Source organism: Cinclus cinclus, chromosome 1 (genome assembly GCF_963662255.1).
Source record: "Cinclus cinclus chromosome 1, bCinCin1.1, whole genome shotgun sequence".
In the NCBI taxonomy this organism is placed as follows: domain Eukaryota; kingdom Metazoa; phylum Chordata; class Aves; order Passeriformes; family Cinclidae; genus Cinclus; species Cinclus cinclus.
The window spans coordinates 14,497,888-14,520,283 of NC_085046.1; the positions used below are offsets into that span (position 1 = coordinate 14,497,888).

Sequence of the window (22,396 nt, forward strand, 5' to 3'; positions counted from 1 at the left end):
GTATAGGGGTCCAAAGAAATGCTTGGTGTAAATCTCTGGTGGTGTTTTCTTGAGAGCTATGGACATATTGGGATCTATTCTGAAATACAAATCTGGAAACTATTGCCATTGTCCTGTTCACTTTTTGTTAGTTTCTAAGAAATTGTCAGAGCTTCTAAGTATCTGTATTTCTTTCTAGGAACATTGTCGTAACTGTTAAAGGGCATAATGCAGAATCCGTTAACAGTTTCTGCAGGTATGGTATGCTTTCTATACTTTATTTAGAAATTAGATGCTTGTGATTCAAAATGTGGAAGAAATCTCTTCATTATTAATCACTGTATTACTTTAGTCTAGTATTCTGCTGTGGTGTGATTTGGAAAAAAAAAAGCCATTACTGCAACATTTATCACTTTAAACAATTACAATAGCTAAAATTGTTTTCTTCATTAGGGCATTGCCAATTGCTGTTAACACCTGTAGTTGAAACTTGAAGTGCATAAATCTGCTTCTTCTTCGATTTAGCAGGATTGAGTATTCAGGTTTTATTAATTTTTTTAAATCCTCATATATTTGAAAATCCCTGCTATATTTGATCCCCGTACTAAATGGGGTCAAATCTATCTGTAAATTATGTTACACAGTTAGCAGTAACAGGAGTAAACATGAACTTAGATTTTTTTTTTAAATGCCTTTTCTTCATCATTCCCATCCTTACTTTTTTTTTTTTTTTTGGTGTGTTTAATTCTGTCTTCTATGTAGTCCCTTCAAAAGTTGTCTTTCATTTGAATTTGTTTTCACAAGGGTTGATGTTTTGATTTTTTTTTTCCCCCTCTGTTGTTAGTAAGGGTATTTGTGTGTTCTCAAGCCTCTAAATGTATAGCTGTAGCTTCAGTTTCCTTTCCCTTTTGATCTGTGTCTCAGTGCTAACGTTTAAATGTGATTTTTAACATGAATGTCATTTTTAATGATACTTAAATGTGAGTGAATGTTTGATGGATATGACATCAGCTCTAATGGACCTTTCAGAACCATTGCTGGTTGTCAGTGAAGTTTCCATTGTTAGTACTTATGTTAATTAAGGAGAGCACTATCTACTGCTTAATTTGAAGCCTTGAGCTTTTGCTGTCATGTAAGTTTATACTTTAACTGTTTTGTGAAGACTAAGTATTGTTATGTTGCTGTAATAATTCTGAGGAAGCTGTTCCAGAAGCATGTCATTCTATTTGATCTTAGATGAGTTCTGTGTCTCTTGAGCCTATTCTTTCAAGGAAGACTGTACTTACTGTTGGGTAAAGCTGTCCACCTCAGTGTGCTCTACATTCACATGATTGTGACTGAAACACTCAATTCTACTGCTTAAAAGCATTAAATTAGTTTTTCCTTAAAGTGACAGGAATTTGACCTTGGTTATGGTCCTATGTTAAAGCCATTTCTGAACAGTAGTAGGAGAATATAGACTGTGAAGCTGTTTGCAGACTTCAGATTGATTAAGCATTTGCCTCGAGATTTTTTTAAAGGCTTTTTCTTTTTTTCCCTAAATCAAAATCCATTCCAGTCAGTGTCCTTGCTTGTACCAGTATACTAGCTTGTACCCAGAAGGAATGATAAACTTAGAAGTGAGCTTCCATATTAGCAGTCACAGAATCAGAGAACATCCTGAGTTGGAAGGGACCCACAAGGATCATAGAGTCCAAGCCCAGCCCCTGCACAGCCCCACTCCCAAGAATCACACCATGTGCATGAGGGCATTGTTCAAATGCTTCGTGAATTCCAGTGGGCTTTGTACTGGGACCACTGCCCTGGGGAGCCTGTCCCAGTGCCCAGCCACTGTCTGGGTGAAAAACCTCTTCCTGACATCCAACCTAACCCTCCCCTGACACAACCTCGGGCCATTCCCACATGTTCTGTCCTTGGTCACCAGAGAGAAGAGATCAGTGCCTGCCCCTCCTCTTCCCTCACAAGACTGCACTGAGGTCTGCCCTCAAGTCTCCTTTTCCAGCCTGAACAGACCAAGTGATCTCAGCTGCTCCTCACACAGCTTCCCCTCAAGGCCCTTCACCTTCATCTTTGTGGCTCTCCTTGTTATGCTTTCTAACAGTTTTGTATCTTTCTTACATTGTGGCACCCAGAGCTGCCCCCAGCACTGGAGGTGAGGCTGCCCCAGAGCAGAGCACAGCAGGACAATCCCCTCCCTTGCCCGGCTGTCCCTGATGTCCCCAGGACAGGGTTGTCCCTCCTGGCTGCCAGGGCACTGCTGGCTCACGTTCAACTTGCCATGGACCAGCACCCCCTGGTACCTTCCTCTGGCACTGCTCTCCATCCTCTCATTGCCCAGTCTCTACATCCAGGGTTGCCCCCTCCCAGGGGCAGAATCCAGCACCTTGCCTTGTTGAACTTCATGTGGCAGCTGATTGCCCAGACCTCTGGTTTGTCGAGGTCTCTCTGCAGGGCCTCCCTAGATCATGACCAGAAGCTGTACCAGTGTGAAATGATATTCTACAAATATAGTAGTCTTCATATAATTTTACTATGCTATTTTTTTTATATCAAGTACCACTTGTTTGTTAAATGTAGCACTTTGAAAATATGGAGGGTATTCATAATTTGGATGATTTATGTACAATGCTAATGTTGGTATATTTCTTATAAATAAAAGTTTTGAAAATAGATTGAAAAACATTGTAAATAGAATCTATCCATCAGTTACATTCAGTGTGTCATGTTTGTCAGTGTTTCTGTACTCTGAGTGTGCTTGTTATTTTTCAGTTAAGTATGGAAGTAATGATTAATGCAAGTTCTTTGAGTGACAGGTAAACCCTTCACTGCTGCTATTTGTCATATAATAGCAGGTGTTCTATAATTTGATCTGTTCTCCTTCAAGACATCTGTATTTTTCTCAGTTTTAAAATATTTTGTAGGAAGGGTGACTGTCTTTTACATACCAAGCAATTATAACACCATGTTCAACTAGATGCACTTTTCTGAGCAATGATAAGTATCTAACTTATCAAATTTGATTTTTTTCCTCGTGATTTTGAAATTGTAACTTCATTCATTTGGCAACATATGACATGACAGCAATCACTGAAGCATTATGTTTGACTATTCATACTAATGTTAAATATTTGCTGTTGAGCAAGTGTTGGCATTTTTTATAATGCTCCATAATGGCATACAATACCACTGTGCCTTAGTGGGCTGAAATACCATTGGCGTTATCAGATTTATAAAATGTTTTTGTTAAATTACTCTAACATGAAAGAATTGTGTATCTTCGACAAATATTTTGCAGAATATAAGACTGTCCTGGTTTATTTATCCAACAGGTTTTGTCTTTTAAAAATACACATTGCAAAAGGGTATCACAGGCTAAAGTAGTTGTTCTGTTCTTTGGGTATGTTTATTTTAATTTTTTTAGAATCATAGGTCAAGTGTGATTCTGTACATTTTGTATCCATGTTAGTAGGGTTGTTTGGTGCTGGGAGATCTCAAACTTCCATTAGCCTTGTAAATGTGTTTCTTAGCATCAGCTCTCACTTTGCTGGAACCCCTGCTGCCTTTATATCATTAACATAAATGCAGGTGCAAATAGCATTTATGTACTTTGATAGAAAGCAGTTGGAGACGTTTCACTCTGGGACACAACACTTTCAGATTGTGTACATCTGTTCAAATAATGTATCCAAGCCAGTGACATGAATGCAAGGATAAAAACATCTGCCCCTGAGACCATTTGCCATACAGCAGATGCTTACATCTTTATTTATGCAGATGGTTCGTGTGATGAGCTGAGCAATGATGAAAGTAAGAAAGTTTTATCAAGATGTCAGGGTACTCCTTGGGATGGGAAAATATGTTGGTAACAGTGCTTTGTTTTGGTATGTCTATTGAAAGAAGAACATCTAGTGTAAATACTGGTGGTTTTAGTAATATGGACGTGCCATTTTGGGCACTGACTAGATTAATACAAGTTTGGTAAAGCATTATTTTTTAATCTCAAGCACAATAATCGTACTGCAGTTACAGAAGGCGCTAAATAGTTTAATAGAAAGAATTAGTTTCAAACGGCAAGGCTCAGTTGCTTTGCTTTAAGATGCTCTCAAGTTACAGAAAGCACCGAATTGACTTAAGAATTTGCAGAGGTAGAATGTTTTGGAATGTTCATCTAACTCGTCACGAAGTTGCTTGGAGGTTGGGTGCGGTGATTCCCGATTCTGCGACTTGGGGGACTTTTCAGGACAAGCCGTATTTAGCATTACGAAATTATTCTGCAAGCAGAATAGCCTGTGCGTTGTTTGAAAGTGCCGGTGGGGCAGGGGCCGTGAGCCGGGCTCTGAGCCGGGCTGGCTCCTGCGGGGCGGGCAGCGACTCCCTCTGCTGGCCCCGCTCCGGGCTCTTTGTCCACGCACCGGCACCGGCACCGCCGCTCATCCGCTCCGGGCTGGGCTAAGGGCTCATCTCTGCCTGCGTTCCTGGCGGCTGCGTTCCTCGTGCCTTGCTGGCACCACTGCCAGGCTTTGCTGACCCGTTATCACCTCTCAGCACTGTATTCCACAGTTCCTTTACAGTACTTCCAGTGCCTTCTCTTGAGAGCCAGCGCTGCCTTTAAACAGCGTGGTGGCTGGCATGGACAAGTTAGCAATGCCAATAAGCACTGCAAATAATTGTAATTGTGTGCTGGAGGACGAAAACCAGTCAGATACTGTAATTCAAATTGTTTTCTGCTGCATCCTACTGCCAGTAAGGTCTAGCTGTGTTAAAGTTCAGCGGCAAGTGTTTGCCTAGCCATGACCATAGTATTTCAGAAGATGTTTTGGTTTTCCTATGCTATACAGATCCACGTCTGTCTTTGAAAAAATGTACATACCTATTTTAAGCACTGTGAAGATCCTTCATTCTTTGTGTTTTAATCTTTAGTGGAATTAACTACAGGTAGCAGCGTTGTGCATATCTCAGCCAGAGCTGGAGAGTTTTTCTGAAGAAATCTGGCTCGTGAAGAAAGAAACAGAGATACAAGTAGAGCAAACAAAAACCTTACACAGGGATTCCCCATTCAAAACTTAGACCCCCTTAGGTAATTTTCAGTGAAGTTACCTATTAAAAAAATCCCCCAGAAGATTACTGTCCAGCTATCCTTGAAGTTTAACAGTTGTTCTTGCTCTTTCTTTGGAGAGTGGTAAATCTGTGTATAGTTTATAACAGAAGACTCAAAATAGGCCGAGCCAAAACTGGCAGTCTTTTGATCCTCTGTTCATGAGGGAACATTTTTGAGGTTTGTACTACAGAAGTCACCATGCAGATGTTTTTAATGCCTCAAATAAAATATGGTTGCTACATTGAGCCAAAGTGACAAATTGTTTTCTCTTGCATACAATCTTTCTTTTGAAAAAAGTGCACTGATTCTCACCAAAAAAGTACTCTTTAGCAGGAATAAAAATTCTGCTTTTTTGTTTTGTTCTCTACTTGCATATCAGTATTTGCAAAAAAATCAGATTTTGAGATTAAGATGCCTAATTCCCTTACTGAAGTGAGACATACATGGTTTCTATCCCAAAGAGGGTTGAACTCTCAGTAAGATGTAGGTATGTTCTCTTTTTTGAAAGAAGAGCAAAACTCTAATCACAAACTATTTTATGATTGTATTCATGAAATGGTTCTACTTGACCTTTGTGTGCTGCATAGTTTTTGAAGAATTTTGCCTTCATTTTTTTTTAGCAGTCTTGGTAGTTACTGTTTCCTGTAGTTAAGAGGGAAAATAAGTTTATTAATTGCTATTTACATTACGCACGTTGAATTTTTGTCCATGTTGATTTGATCTTGATAGACCCTTTAAAAATAACTTTACATTGACTTTACAGGGGATGTATTACTGTTTAGGTCCATATCTTTCCTGAAGCTCACTAAAACAAATTTCCCCTGGCAATTCTCCCAGGAATTTTTTTTAAAATTCCAATTACAGTTATTTATCCCCACTTTCTAAAGTACCTAATTTATATTTGCAATGCTGTTGTGAGGTTATGAATTACTAGTTTATGATCAATGCTTCCATCACTTCCTTCAACTATTTTCTGAACAATTAGTTCCCCAAAATGGTTGCATTACTGCAGCCTTGCTTTGCGAATCTTCAGGGGTGGTGTCCTTTATGGAACAGAATGAGTGGGCAAAACCAACAAAGATAACCACTGGACTTGCAGCAAGTTCAAAATAATAGCAAAATAATTTCCATTCTAGTCAATTGTATCCTGTCAGAGCACCAAGTTTTCTAGATGATGCACACTTTCAGGCTGACTTGGTTGGTTGTTGAAACTAACAGAGGCATAAAGAAGCTGAAATACAGTCTTTGATGATGTATCTAGCAGTGTCTCTCAAGAATAAGTTCTTAAATAGAAAATTAAATAGAAATTCAATTCAGTCACTATTTTTGTGGTGACCAGAGGCCAGGCACCATTTTGAGCTCTTAGTTCTTATATTGCCATAGTGAGAGAAGTCTGTGTGTAATTTCTTTAGCTGTGAAGGTGGGAAAGGTTATTAGTGATACAGATGCTTTGTCTAGCATTCTTTATTACAGTTTTCATTTCCTGATATGAAAATATTTTGATCTGCTGAAGACCTAATAATTTTGTTGACCTTAATATGAAATGAGTAGCTTCTAACTTGAAAGACTGTGCCTTCAAAAAAATGGAATGCTTTTAAAGTTCACAAACACTGCATGAGAGGTTCTAAAAAAGCATGTAGATCTGCTAATTTATTTTCAGTTCACTGCAGAAGTGTCTAAAAATCTTATGTATATGTATTCTGACTCCTAGGAAAGACTTTGAAGACTTTCTTCCTTTATACAGTGACACAAAAAAGGCTTTTTATAATAGAAGGTTGTGTTAAGCTATGCACTGCCCACACTATATATAGGAAGCTGCTTTTGAATAGTGATTTACCTATGTGTGACTAAAACATTTCAGGTTACAACTCAAAAAGGTTGCCTTGAAGCTGTTGGCCACTTGTTATTCCCTGCAGAAATAGTACTTTGCACATATTCTAAAAGTTATTTGTGGTGGGATAATAGAGAAATACATCAAATCTAAATCCATAAGAAATCAAAAATTATGTCTTAATTATTACTGTTGCTAATGCTGCTAATATGGTGACTACATTTCTTAATGTGTTTAGCAAGTGTGCTTTAATATGGGTATTTTTTATGTTGTACTTTTCTCTGGGGACAGAGATACTGAAGCCAGGATGCTGGTGAGAGTGATGGGCAGGTAAAAAATTTCTTCCTTGTTTCTAGTCTGAATCTACTTTCTTTTAGTTTAAAACCAAAATGCTTTGTCCTGTTTCTGCAAGCACTGTGAAGAAGTATCACCGCCTTTCTTTGCAGCCCCTTCAGGTATTGTAAGGCCCCTATTAGGTCTTCTTGGAGCCTTTCCCAGACTAAATAACCCCATCTCTCTCAGCCTTTCCTCATACAAGAGGTGTTCTATCCTTCTCATCATTTTTGTGGCCCTACTCTGGACTTGTTCCAACAAGTCCATGTCATTCCTGTGCTGAGGGCTGCAGAGCTGCTGGAGGGCTCCAGGTGGGTCTCAGCAGAGCAGAGCAAAGGGGCAGAATCCCCTCCCTTCCCTGCTGCCCACAGTGCTTTGGATGCAGACTGGGGCCCAGTTGGGTTTCTGGGCTGCAAGTGCACATTTGCAGCTCACAGTCAGTTTTTCATCCACCAGTACCCCTAAGTTCTTCTTGGCAGAACTGTTCTGAGTCACTTTAGCCCTGCCTGTATTGGTACCTGGGACTGCCCTGATCCACGTGCAGGAACTCGTGAGGTTCCCATGGAGCCACTTCTTGATCTTGTCCAGGTACTTCAGGCATCCCATCCTCCAAGTGTGTCAGCTGCAGCTCTCAGCTTGGTTTTCCCTGCAGGCTTGCTGAGGGTGCACTCAATGCCATTGTATGTGTCACTGACGGAGATACGAAACAGCACTGGTCCCAGTATGGACTCAGGAGACACCAGTTGTCACTCATCTCCATATGGGCATGGAGCTGTTCACCATTACCATCCAGCCAGTTACTTATCCATCCAATAGTCCATCTGTCAATAGAGTCCATACGGCTCCAATTTAGGGAAAAGGATGTTGATGAGGACCATCTCTCCTATGTGCACATCTAAACAACAGAGAAAAACAATTCTGGAAATTGAGAAAGTGGCATAGTCTTTTTTACTTAAGTTGTGTTATAACTGTACAAACTTTGGTATATATCAATATATGGTTAATAGTGCAGAAAGGGAACTTCAGGCAAGGACAAAAGACTGAATTAGAGAGGAAACTGGAGAATTTCTTAAATGCAAACTATATACCCCATGATCTTGGATTACTGTATGACTTACCTCTGCAAGGTGACAGTTTATGCTAAAAATAGTTTTAGTTTATTCCCACACTGAAAAATGCCAGTAGAAATTTTAATGTTGAACATCCTCTTTAATGGAGTCCAATTAATGTAAAAAAAAAGTGTACCTTTATTATTTCAATGGGCTCTTGTGCCAAGAAGAGTCTTTTGTAGACCAATTAAGGAATCCAGAAAGCATCCCACTGCTCACAGAATTTCTTGAAATGCAATATAATCCTGATCCCTTAAAATAATGAACTTCCATAGATTGTAAAGACCTTTCTAAATTAGAAAATGCTTATTGCACAACTAGCGAATAACATTTATGCTCAAATCATATTTAATTTTATGTAGCTTTAAGGATACAGCTTACAGCTTCTAGAATTTCAGCAAATTATTTTGGTCTTGTTCCTCCTGTGGTGTACGAGAATAAATTTTCTAAGTGTATTTGCACATTCTGTGTCTTAGAGTTTGTGTGAATGATCTACAGAAATTTTCCAATCTTGCATTAAAATACGTTGTTATATTGTTTATTTTTCTAAGCTAGTTTGAATTGCACATAATCACTCTTATGTAAGCATAACACTTTTTAAAAATCAAGTACGAAAAAGATAAGAAATGTGAGATTCCTCTTTTGGCTTAAATGCTTCTCCATTCCACATCACGTGTAATGTTGGTTACCTGTCTTAAGTCTGTATTTAATTCCCATATCTCACCCTGACTCTTTGGCCTGGACACTTTTTAAGTCTCATTTCTAGTCCTGTCCTTTTTCTCCTTGCCCTGTATATTCTCCTGTTTCTCTTCCACACTGTCAGCTCTGCAGTTCAGAGATAAGGAGAGGTCATTTCCTTGTTCCAACTTGGGTGCTTGGACCTAAAGCCATAGTTCAGGGAGAATCTGGCCCAGACTGAAGCAGGAACACATTCAAAAGAATGTAATAATTGGAAAAGTTAGCTTGAGGTATCTACTGAACACATGGCCAGAGTCTACAGCTTTGCCTGATTTGGGCAGCTTTTCACAGATCAAAGAGACATTGCTGTGTTGCATATGAAGGTCTTCACCTGATGCACAGATGTCACTAGATTTCCTATTTTTTAGACACACTGAGAATGGCTGGTATTTTCAGTTGAAATTAATTTTAGAAAATTATCTAATGCAAATACCCAGAACAGAGCATTATACCTGGATATTTGTTATTAGTAAAGGTAGAAACAACTGCAAGTTAATTGCATGGTTTGTAGGCTTTACTACTAACCTTACTCTGTATAAGTGTGTGGCAAAACTGCTTTTGAATAAAGGAGTCCAAATTCTGTTTTCTGTAATATCTGCAGTTTATTTACAAAGAATTATGGAAAGTGTAAATGGCATAGAATTTAGTCCTTGTATTAAAACAGCTCAATAAAGCTACTGAATCTTCAGTTTTTGAAGCATTTTGTTTTACTGCTGTTGACTATCTGCCATGACACTGAAGCTAAACCATCCCATCTGTTTGCCACATAAACCAGCTTTACTCAATTATTAAGCTATCACCTTGCATTTGGCATGCAATATATTGGGTCTTAAAGTGTATTTTGAGGAGAGAAAAATGGCAATGAGCAAAAAGCAGTAGTTTTTGTAATGCATTAACTGGAAATTAATGTTTTATATTGATGTTATATATTGTCTTTTTCTGGGTTTTGTTGGTTTTGGGGGTTTGGTTGTCTTGGGTTTTTTTTGTCCTGGAATCTATTTATAACTGAAGCACTTTTGCAGGTGGTGTTTTTTTGCATGCTAATCCTGCAGAGAAACATTGTGTCCAACACAGTATGCTGGGTCAGCAAAAGCAAGAAACTTGTGCTGGAAAGACAGTATCCACAGGTATTTAGTGTGTATGGAGATTTGGCAAAATGAATGATTAACTGTCATTGGCAAAAAAAGATCTAATGTGTGTTAGACAGTCGTGCATTTTTTTTTCTTTCCACAGAGCAGGTACTCTTCCTTTCAAAGTCAGCAAAAGACTCAGCAGTATTAATATGCATTGAATATTCATTAATCTTCATCTATATTCTGTCTCTTCCTTCAAAACAAGATGATTTTTTTGGGTGTTATTTTCTCTCATATGTCAATTCATGCACAAATGAAATACATGCATGCATAACTGAGGTGGACCTACAAGGATTATTTAATAAACACTATTACTCAGTGGTTTCTATGGTGGCTGTTTGGTGGTTATTTTCAAAATAGACCATATAGTACTGAAAACTAAATTTCTCCTGATGCTTTCTATGGCATCTGACTTCAGCAATATTGTGTGCTTTGCACGGGGAACAAACTAAAGGAAGTAAGAAATAGGGCAGATTAGGCTGGAGGAGACCAGACTTGGATGACTCGAGAAGGCAAGGGAACCATGAAGAAGCAGCAACCCATAGAAACTCTATTTCCTCCAGAGGACTCTTGCCAGCATGGCTCTATCAGAGAATTTAATGCATCATTGATTTTTGTGTTGGTGTGTCACTGTCCACTTCTATACAATTCTAAGGTTATTTAGAAGGGATGAAAGCTTATGACATCCTGCAAGTATCTGAGGGATTTGATACTTGCAGGTCCTAGCATGATAACCATTAATCTTTTGAGACTTTTAAAGTAAATAGCTTGAACTGCATTTGGTTTAGCCTTGTGTGTAATTATTTAAGTGTCTACTCTGGAAGACTTGAGGACACAGCAGTTAAAAATTAGCTTCACGTCCTTCAGATATGAAAACATTAGATTTCATATATTTCCTTTGTTATTAATGAAAATTTTAAAGAAAGTATAAAAATTGTTGCCTTCCAGTGAAGGATGTGCAGACTTACTTGTAGAAAGAATGTTGTCTAAAACGAAGGGCCATCCTCACAAATGCTATTACAGAGCCTCTCTTAACTGAAACTTCCCCTTCTTAGGTGAAGGACTTCATGGAATTGCATAGGCACAAAGGCTTTTCCTCAGGTCACTGATGACAAGTCAAAATGAGTCCTTTGAATCAGAGACAGAAATAATTTGGAAGAAATGGAATGCCCCTGAGAGATGAATGTGAGGTTTCCAAGCTGCCTTTGCACAAGCCAGAAAGCCAGAGCATATCCAAGTCCATTAGTGTGGTGAAGACATTAATTACTATAGCTCTGTCTATGTTCAAAGGAAGTTGTTGAAACTTTTCAGCAACTATAAATGCGAACCAGAATTTTGGTCACAGATGATACTTGCATTCTCTGGGTGGGGTCAGTAGAACCTCCAGTCTGTGAATTGACTGGCTGCTTTCTCCTGATCCAAGATGCTAAGTAGACTTCCACCAGTTCTCCCCATTAACTTTCCCAATCTGCAGGCAAAATATTAATGGAACCTGAAGCATCATCAGGCAACTAATCTGCATCTAGCCCTTCTCTATATTTAGGCACTGGCTAAGCAGCTTAACTACTGTAGCTGTGTTGGAGGGGAGGGAAATACAGAGTCAGGTATTCCTTTGCTTACCAGAAGCACTGCAATGAATATTTGTGCACTAAAATGTCTAATGTAAACTAGTGAAAAAGTGGAGGAAAAAAAAAAAGTTGTACTGATGGTTGGTTCCAAACATAGCTCGCCTGGAAAACTTATGATAAAATTACAGTAGTTGGAAAAAGTGTTTGATAAAAATCCTTTCTCAAACAGTTACATCAATTCTTAGTATTGTGTTACCTGTGTAAGAAGGGTATTGATCTAAACAGACCTTGTTTCAAAGAGGAACTTGTGTTTGATATTGATGAAGGTCTTGGCTTTTAGAGCAACATTCTCCTGTGGAATGCTGAGAAAATATGTGGAGATACTTTCTTTATAGAAAAATTATTTTAGTGCTTAATTTCACATTAGGCAAGTCAATGCATTTGAGAAACATATGCTTCTTTTTAAAGCTAATGCTATAGATTATTTCTACAAATATTTCCTCCTAACTTTAAATTAGCCTTGTTTTTATGGCTGCTATTTGTAGAGGTGGAATGTCCACAGCAAAACTTCTACCTTTTCCTGTTACCCTTGGTTGAAGAGTGGGTGCCTTGTAACTTGGAGTAGCGCAGGTAGTAGTCTGCTGAAATGCTGGCTTTCCTAAAAGTTTTGAGCAAATCAGTGAATGCAATTTTGAAATAAAAAGGGAAAAGAACCAGAGAAATGAGAGAGAGTGGAAACAGCTTCATGTTGAATATTATGGCAAGCTGAATAGCTGCCGATTTGGTGAAAGTCTTTATTGTCAGTGTATGACAAGCATGATCTGGAGAAATAAGAACTGATTCTGTCCCCTAAAAGGAAAGTAACAAATATCTGCTGTATTTAAGCTATATGGTTTGACCTGTAACTATAATTGAAGTTCAGTGCTAGTTTGGTTAGTGATTACAATACTTTACATAATATATTGTTCTTCTCAGAAGTACTTAAATTGTTTACTCAAAAGTGACAGGAAGATACTTTGTAGGAAACAAATCATCATCTGACTAAAATAAATCTTAGCAGCAGAAAATGTAAAGATTTCTATATATTTAGTGACTAGATTTAAAATACATATGTTTATAGAAATTGAGACTAAAAAGTGCTGTAGGGAAACAATTTTAAGCATATCATGTTTCTGTTTTTTCCAGGTTGCACAAACCTGGACTAATCTGTGTGTGCAGGGATCTTAATATTGTGTAGGAATTCCAGGTGTACAGTAACCCAGTCTGCACAGAAGGTCTTGAAATTCAGAACATCACTACAGACATTGAACAGAAAGAAAGTTATGGTGGTGCCCAGTAGTTTCACTTAACTGAAGTAGAAAGAAAAAGTATAATGGACTTGGGGTTTAATGCAGTAGATGGTTATAAAAGGATCAAAGGCTTATGCCCTGCATAGTTATTGCTCTATGAATCTGCTGATCAAAGAGTTTTGAAAAGCATCAGATCTACTAAATATGAACTGTACAGTTTATATATGATTGCTCAGTGAGTCCAACATGTCCTGAAGGCAGTGCTTTACTGCACATGTGCATAACATGAATGTGTATATGTATCTGTGCAGGAGTTCTGGTCATGAAACATGAGAGGTCTGTAGCTTGCCGTGCTTGTTGCAAAGTGTGTTATGTCTGAGAAGAACATCCAGGATTAAGATAAATTTAATAGAGTTTGCAGTGTTGGTACTAATTCATGATTACCTTTTAAAGTCCAGAATGACCTAGAAATGCATTTGTAATACAAGTCTTTAAAATGGCATGGAATGGAAACTTTCCTATGAAATTATCTTACTACAACATTTCAAGGTTGCAGCATTTACTTTCACGTGTTCTAGTCAAATGTGATTCCTCTCTCAAATGATTTTTGTTTAGGTTCCAAATTGCCTTTCTGCATGAGATCTTTGTAGGTGAATTTTCAGCGATAGCAATTTCCATTTTTCCAGGAAGCCTATTCCAGGTTTTGAGAACTTGAAGCATCAATAATTGAATTTGGGAGTGGGTGATGAGACTAATAGATGAAATGGTAGTGGTACAATTAACTATCAACTGTATCAACTCCTTTTCTGTGGAGTTTGAAAGGTCAGCAGGTGTCTTTGCTGCCTAATGCATATTGTGTCATATTAATTTTATAGTTTTCCTTTTGTTTGTTTTAATTATCCTCACTTTCTTCTTTACTGAAAACTTTTGACTTTTGCAAAGCACAAATAGAAACAGGAAGAAATTGTTATGTAACCTTGATAAATTACTTCTTTCAAGGAAATGTTTAAATAACTTATTACTGTAGTTCTGTTGTGCATTAGTGGCACGTGAGTAATTTCTGTGATTGGGTATTTAACAGTAGCTCATATTCACATATTTTTTCAAGTCCTCTTTGATTTTATTATACATTATTTGCATGATTTGTAGCAGTAATTTTTCTAAGACTTCATCAGGTATGCTTTGGTCTGTATCTGATAAAACCCAAAAATTCTAAATAGTAGAGAATGTCTGAGAGATGCTGTGATTCTGTTTGAGACGCATGGTCAGAGCTGGTGCTCAGAGAAGTTCTGTGTCATGAAACTTAAATCCTGTCCCTGTTTTTTTCAGAGTATTGCCAGCAAGATCTTGCAGCTTTTCCAGAGCTGTAGAGGCTTATGGATGTATTTGTTCTGAAATGTCATGTAGTTTCTAACCTAAAATGAAACATACAATTAAGATTTGATTCAGAGGAGATTTTTGAAGTCTGTGTTCGAGCATGTTGCTTCAGACAGTGCTTTTGTCCATGAAACTTTTGCAATTCTAGATTTAATTTGGTGGTCATTTAAATGCCAAAATATTTTTAGTAAGCTTGTGTGTAATAGTATCCTTTGTAAGCAGTTATATTTTTGAGAGAGCAATTTTTTAAAAATACTATGTATGATATTACATCTTTGCTATGTTATTCTTACAGATAAACAGAAATCCCCTTCGGATATAATACAAAGTTTTCAGAAGAAAAGTCAGTTTAGGACCATTGCTCCAAAAATGGTGCCAAAAAATTTAACATCTGGAGTGGTTTCTTGCCTTCAGTCATCTTTGCCTGAGCCAATGACACCAGTTTCAGGTTCTAAGCCCCTGGTGGTGCCAGCTCAGAACTATGCTGTCATGCAGGTGGCTGCTCACAAGGGCGCATTTTCCCTGTTGGCTGTGCCATGTGTTGCTCCTGCCCTAACACAGCAAGTTCAGCAGTCGACTGTAGCCCCCTCTGAAAACCTAAAGCTGCCCATCCCCAGGTACCAATCTGTAAGAAATAAATTGCTGAGTGACAAAAAACCAGCACAAATCTCTGGTTTGATTGCATGTTACAAGATTCCTACCAAAGCACTGATCTCATCACAGACTTCCCCCATGACTGCTCTACCTGAAGACTGTCCTGAAGCTCATTCTAGTTCAGGTTCAGCTGAGCAAGGCATGATAACAGACTGTGACTCAGCTGAAATTGAAATTGTCACATTAGTAAACAAAAGCAATTGTGTGAAATCTGGATCTCTTTTAATGAACAAAACTGAAATTGCTAGCGATAATATTTCTGGACCATCTGTAGTTGAAGACTCTCTATCCAAGCCAGCAAGTACAACTAGTCCCGTGAAACTAAGTCTACGCTCTGTGAAGACAGCATCAGAAACCACAAGAGAGTCACTCCTGACATCTGAGAAACTAAAGGAAAAACCCACTAATTCTGCAAATGCTGTTGCTGTCTTGTCACCAGCAGTTTTTGGCAGTACAATTCAGATAACTCCATCAGCACCAAAAGGAAAACTACCTATTTTGCCTTACTCGAGAATGAAAAATACAGTGTTCTGTGAATCTAAGCAGAATGCTAATGCTATGGACATACCTGGTCATTCACTAAAAATGGAATGTGAAAAGATACCGTCTTTAATGAAAACCAAAGCCTTTGATAAGCAGTTGGGTGTATCATTTACGCAAGTCCCCAAACAAACCATCCGAGAAAATACCTTCTCTCCATCCAGCAAAGTGGATGATGTCGACAGTCTTAAAAAATTGAACAGTGCAACCTCTAAAAGAAGAGGCAGGAAGAAAAGAGCTCCAGAAGATTTAGTGGCTTTTCAGGCCAAGCGAAGGAAATGCATCATTAGTAAGTTTAGAGAAGGAAGAGAGAGGGCAAAGGTTGATATTCAGACACCTGAAGACAATAAAGCAGAAGCAGTGAAAAAGTACCGCAGTATCAGACCTAAACCAGTGGTAGTTATGCAGGCGTTTGCACCGCTGACTCCTGCATCAGTCGTAGAGACACCATCTCATGAGCAAGACTTATTTTTGAATGGTTCACTCCCCAATAAATGTTTAAGTTCCAAGCACAGTGATGTTACATCAGCTAAATCAAGTGGTCTAAGTAGAAATACGTGTTCAGCTGTCCCTAAGCCGCTGCACAGATGTCATGTTTGTAACCACACGTTCCAGTTCAAGCACCATCTCCAGGACCACATGAACATGCACACGAGCAGGCGGCCCTACAGCTGCAGGATCTGCAGGAAGGCATACATCCACTCTGGGAGCCTCAGCACCCATATGAAGCTTCATCACAGCGAAGGCAAACCCAAAAAGCTGGTGTGCTGTGAATTTTGTGCTAAAGTTTTCGGCCATGCTAAAGTGTACTTTGGCCACCTCAGAGAAGTCCACAGGGTTGTTATCAGCACAGAGCCTTCCATTAGTGAGCAACAGATGCAAGATACTTTAAAGAGAGACAGGAATATAAAAGAGGAAGAAGAAGCTACAGAGAGGTGAGAGTTTTTGCTAACTAAATGCTAATGAAAACTGGATTTCAAGTTGTCAGTGGAAATTAATAAACATTACCATTATGAAAATTGTTGCTTTTTTCCCCAAGTGAGAATTCTAATGGTTTAAATATTCTGTTTGATTCAAGTCAATCTGTTAGACCAACCAGTATATTTTAGCTGATTTATTGATTATAAATCATTATTGACACTTGAATGTCCAAAATAATTTTGCATATATTCTAGTTACACCTGATACACTGCCATATTTGAGTCAGTTGTTTTCTCGTGGTTAGTGCTCTGTCCTACCCACTTTGGGGTTTTCCCTAGAAGACAAGGGAACTAATTGCAGTAAGCGTAAAACAATTCATATTTCAATATTAGTTTGTAGTTTGTTTTCCCTGTTAAATAGCATAATCCCACTTCCTTTGAGGGAGTGCTGTGAGCTAATCTGTCCTGACTTTACTGCTGCTTTTGCGATCACTCAGCCAAGTAAAGAAGCTAATGTGCACTGTATTAAGATGGATAGAACATACTTTTACCACTGTATTATGATTTTGAGGTGAAATCTCTTGATACAGTATAAATTTTGCCCTTTTCTTTGTCCACTGTGCAGGGGCTTCAATGTAACTCCTCACTGCAACACTGCAGTTCCATTTTACGAGTTTTGCTTTTCATAGCTCCACTCTCTGGAGCATCAGTCAGAAACTTTTATAGTTTGAAACTAAGAAACACCTGTACTTTTCTGTCAGTCTTAGTAGCTGTCATACAGTAAATCATTATTTATCTGTTTTGTTGGGTAATCTGTCTAATATGTATAAATACAGTGTTATGAGGGCCTTTTGTAGATGTTATGAGATGTCTGAGGAGATCTTACTGTGATTGTCTTAACCAGGGACTGCCTGTGTATCCTTTATACTGCAGAGCTATCCTAAATCAGGGAGAAGGGCTGATTGCCAATTAGGTATTTAAACATTTCTAAACCATGTTACCAAGTTGTAGGAAAAAAAAAAAAAAAAACAAAAAAGAAGAAACTTTGAAATGTCATAGTTTCCATCTTGGAAAGGGAGGTGGTTTTGCCTCAAATTGACCTAGATCACTCACTGTAAACAAGTAGGTTTCTCTAACTTGTACATTACAGGTAATAGTAATTTTCACTTTTCTAGCACAGCACAAGAAGTATTTGAATTGACCTTACTGAATCAGGAACTTTAACAAAAGTTAAAGCCTTTTATTAAAGGCTGGTGTTGTTAAAAGGTTATTTCTACCAAGGCTAATTTTAGAGGCAATTCTTAAACTCAGAAGTGTCATTTGGTTTCAGTTTTTTCCTAATCAGCCTTACTATTATTTTAGTTTCTTTTTTTTTTCCTCTTCCAAATGAATTAGATACTGTAGAGAGAATGCCTGTTTTTAATTAAAAGTGTTTCATGGCTGTCATCTCTTCTTGGAACTTGTAAGGACAGAAATTGCTATCCCTCTTCTCTGCCTGGCCATCACTTAAATAGTTTGTATTTCCTTTTTTTAACAGGGGAAATAAGTGCAATTTTGAGGACCTATTCCATAACCCGGGAGGAGTGAAATTACAGGTCAAATGTGGTCGATGCCAGTTTATTGCAGAGTCTTTTGGTGAAATTAAGTTTCACTTACTGTGTTGTCATGGAGAAGAGATTCAGGGAAGAGTGACGGAAGGGGATTTGCAAGGAAGCAGAGGAACAAAGGGGGAACTGGTCATGCATAAAACCCACGTATGGAAACAGCACAGTGAGAGAAGACGTTTGGCAAAGTGCAGTGCTCGTCAGGAGGAGCTGTGTACTGTTCCAAAACCAAAGAGACAGATAAACTTTCACCATCAAAATAATGTCTATATTTTACCTAAAAGTGTACCAACTCAGTCAGGAGGTACTGAAGCCTCCAAGGAGATGCAAAATGTGGGGTTTCGTACACCAAGGAAAAAAATAGAATTTTTGTCTAAGGCAGGCTATAACTGCATTTTATGCAAACAGTTATTTGGAAGAAAAGAGGATCTTTGTAATCATTGGCAGAGTCATCATAATTGTGAAGACCCTTCTACTTTATGGACAGTTTTTACTTTGGTATCGAAATGAGGAATTATTGAACTTTCTGATAATGGTGAATATTGAAGCTCAACTCTACAGTGCTATGGAAAACATTAACTACCTTACCAAACTGGTTTTTTACTGTCTTGCTGAACTAACTCAACAGATGTATCTCTTCAAAGGTTTGTTAGTTGGGTTTGTTTGGGGTATTTTTTAAATTCATACTAACCTTTATTTTGGTGACTAGAAAAGGTGTTTATTCCATATCATTCCAGATGGGTACATGGAAGCTGATTATGAATCCTTGCCTTGTACTTAAAATTCATGCTTAAGGAACTTTATAACAGCAAATACTCAATACTAATGGTTAACCTCAAGAAAATATATTTGCAAGTTAAATTATACTGTACACACAAAAATGCATAAATTTATATGAAGTAATCTGAGTCTTAAGTGAAATTATAAACCTGACTGGAGGTCAGGTCCCAGCTATGCTCCCAGATTTTGTGATAAATGCCTATTTCCATACATATCTCTTGTTCATTTAAATGTGGATACATGCAGCCAGCACTCAGGAGCATTATAGTCTATAGTTCAAGAACTTTTAATTCTTGTTTCCTTGATTTCAGTGTCTTCAAACACGTTCATTGCTCGTGGGTGTTTTTGGTGTTCAGTTCTGTCCTGGTAACAGCAAAGATCTTTGATCTTTTTATTTTAGAAGTAAAACTCTACATGTATTTATTTGCCTGTAGCTTTTTGGGTTGAAGATGAGTTGCCACCCGTTGAGATGGAGCCCAGCGCATCTCCAAGGGGGCAGGTCCTGTCAGGCTGTAAGGGGTTGGAGTGCTGGAGCTTGGTTTTGATGAATTGAGTCCAATTTGAAATTGGTGCTTAAACTCTTAAAACCTTGTGTTCCTCTGAATTATTTGGGGAGCAGTAGTGAAGGCAAGTCTAAGAAATGACCACATCGCTCTCCAACAGAAGTCAGAGCACATCAGAGGGCAAGCTGAAAAATATACCAGTACTGTCCCTACAGTACTACTCTACTCATTCCTTCTTGTGCTCAGCTGTAATTGAGGGATTGCAATGATAGAAGAGTCATTCCTAAAACAGCCTGGGTTGTCTCTCACTGTTTTGCAAAATGTATGGTGATGAAAACATTAGAAGAGGTCTAAAACTGTGGAGCTTTCTGTGTGGGATTCCACAAGTTGTTGCAATATTTTGTGTACATGTTTTGTTTTTAAACAGTAAAGGCAATTTTGATGACCTAGTAGTTTTGAATGTGATTCCTTGTTGTATGGTGCTTTGCCCTGAAGTTGAACTGTAAGGTAGGCATCAAGGATAACAAAAGACAAAAGGAAAATGCCCACAGACCTGTACAGGTGCCTGGTAAGGTAGAAGAATTCCCATGGATTTTCAAAACTTCCTTCCTACTATCTTTTGCTATAAATTCAGATTTGTGGCTGGTTTTTTGCTTTCATATATTGGGGGTTTTTATGCTGAATTACCTTAAAAGTAATACTTGTTCTTATTCTTGACACATTCATCTTTTAATGCCTACAATATATTCATATTTATTTTCACTGGCATATTTGGAGAGGAATAGCTGTTTGTAAAGTCAGTATTTCATATCAGACTGAAGCTGTATTTAACTTAGTAGAATGTGTTGCATTTAGTAGCATTTTTTACCCCTGCAACTTAATCCTTGAACTTTAAAAATCAAACAGCAGAGTGTTTTCCATTAAACAGAAATGTGAGAACAATCCCTCCTTCCAGTAGTTACACTGTGTCAAAGGGAAGTTCATTCCCAGCATAAAGCATGCATTTTACAAGTTGGGAAAAACCATTTAAAAGGTTTGATTGTGATATTTTTTTAGAATGATCATTAAATCACCCATCCCAAGGTATAGTTTAAAATGAGCTGACATAAGTTCAGCACTGAGACAAAGTCCCTCCTGTTCAGGAGCAGCAGCAGCATTGGCAGAATGGCCCTTTAAAATTACTTTCAAAAGGTATTTGTTAAAAACAGTGGTGCATCAGAGTCAGTGATGTAGATGAATTGTTTGGGAGTGGTCATCAGGCAAGAGGTGCACTTTCCCTGCAGGGGGAGGTGCAGTGGTGATGGGAGGAAGGGGCTGGAATTAGGGAGTCTGCTGCATTTTCTTAAACAGAAATTTTCACGTGCAGTCTTTTAGTCGTATTTTTGTACTTCTTTCTCCTTCACCAGGCCAAATGGGTAAAGGGATCTCAGCTTTCAGCAGTTTAAAGCCTGAAAATACGTTTTCAAGCATGGTTCTAAGCCACTGCTCAGTGTCCTCATAAATGTTTAAAATTAGAAGCCTTTTTTTTCCTGAGCCTGAAAGCATTCTTATGTTTCAGGCTATTACAATTATGGTAGATTATGAAAGGTTGGGATTTTTTGAAAGTAGCTTTGCATTAAATACAGGTGTATCCTTTGTTTAAAATGTGTTTGGGATTTGTGTTCATTTTGATAAGATTTGGAGGTCCAAAGTGAGCCTTACATACTGCAACATTTAGTAGTGTGTTTGCTGTCCAGCAGAAGGGTTGTTACAAATACACGTTGCTGTTTACCTTGATGCTGAACAAGTTAACATCTGGTTTTGCACACAAATTAGGTTTTTAAATTGTTAAACTGAATGTTATTGTTTTTGTAGCTGTAGTTTTGTTCCCCTCTGATTTTTCATTAACTCTCTCTTTCAGCTTCACTGTTCAACTTTAAAGCTGTTTCTCACATGGAAAGTTGTTCCTTCATCATCACACCATAAATAATCAAAGCTGGAGGAGTTCCATCACTTTTCTGGCTTGCAGAGTATTGCTCTTCTCCAGCTGCAGAGCTACAGTTTCCTATGTCTAACTTGACATATTTGCTGGCAGTAAATGTTTTGCTTCATTTATTTAGTAGAATTCAGCTTGCTGCTTTTTAGCTCAATCAGAGTTTCTGTCATACCTCATTAGATACTTATTTTATCTACTATTTGCTGAGCTCTTTAAAGGAAGTGTCATAAGAAGGATGAACAGGTATTTAAAGGAGCAGATTTCTGCCCTAGCTTCATGCAGATGATGCTGCTGTTTAGGATCACCAGCTTATCTGGGCTCAGCCGTGTAGTACATTGTATTTCTACAACACATCCACCTACACATGCATCTATTTTGGAACTAAATGTATACTTCAAATTCATCTGTCAGTTACTATTATCAAACCTGTGCAATGTAGGTTTGTGATTGTTATGCATAAAGATTAAAATGCTATTAACTGTAGTAGGTTTACCTGTCAAATTCCATAGAGCTCTGAAAAATTAAAATCTCTGTGTGCCGAGTATGACACAGGAAAAAAAAATCTGGTCTCCTGAAGAAAATTCTGGCTTAAAGGTTGTCCTCATTTCAGTGTGTGCTTTTAAAGCTGATCTGTCACATTGTGGGATTTTTCTCCACTTTTTATTAAATTGCCATAATTTTTCTTGGTGAGGAGTACTGAAGACCTGGGTCTGCAAGCAAGTTTCAGTAAAAAATGTGTCTTTTTTTTTTTCTAAACAAGCAGACATGTTCCATGGACTCAAAAGTCTTGGTGACATCACAGATACATATATCTGCACAATGTGGGGAAACATGCAAGGTTTGGGGCTCAGTGTATGACTTCATAAGGCTGACCATTTTGCAGTTCTCCAATTCTCAGAAACTAGAAATACGAGTGTAAAAATAACTTGATTTTCAGATTTGATTGAATTTCTAATACCTTACTG

General features: G+C 38.0%; 1 protein-coding gene across 1 annotated transcript; it reads left to right on the plus strand.

Annotated features, from left to right (window-relative positions):
- Positions 1–207: 207 nt before the first annotated feature.
- ZNF438 (zinc finger protein 438) lies at positions 208–18,683 on the plus strand. The gene is made up of 4 exons (XM_062494079.1): positions 208–235; positions 10,111–10,215; positions 14,751–16,584; positions 18,107–18,683. The coding sequence occupies exons 1-4, from the start codon at positions 208–210 to the stop codon at positions 18,681–18,683; spliced, it is 2,544 nt and encodes an 847-aa protein (XP_062350063.1).
- The last annotated feature ends 3,713 nt before the right edge of the window (positions 18,684–22,396 follow it).

Excerpts from the sequence above, each read along its gene's own strand:
- ZNF438 (XM_062494079.1), top strand. The coding sequence starts at position 208 with ATGCAGAATCCGTTAACAGTTTCTGCAG. Across the intron at positions 236-10,110 it reads TCCGTTAACAGTTTCTGCAG|GTGGTGTTTTTTTGCATGCT; the intron begins GTATGGTATGCT and ends GCACTTTTGCAG. Across the intron at positions 16,585-18,106 it reads GAAGAAGAAGCTACAGAGAG|GGGAAATAAGTGCAATTTTG; the intron begins GTGAGAGTTTTT and ends TTTTTTTAACAG.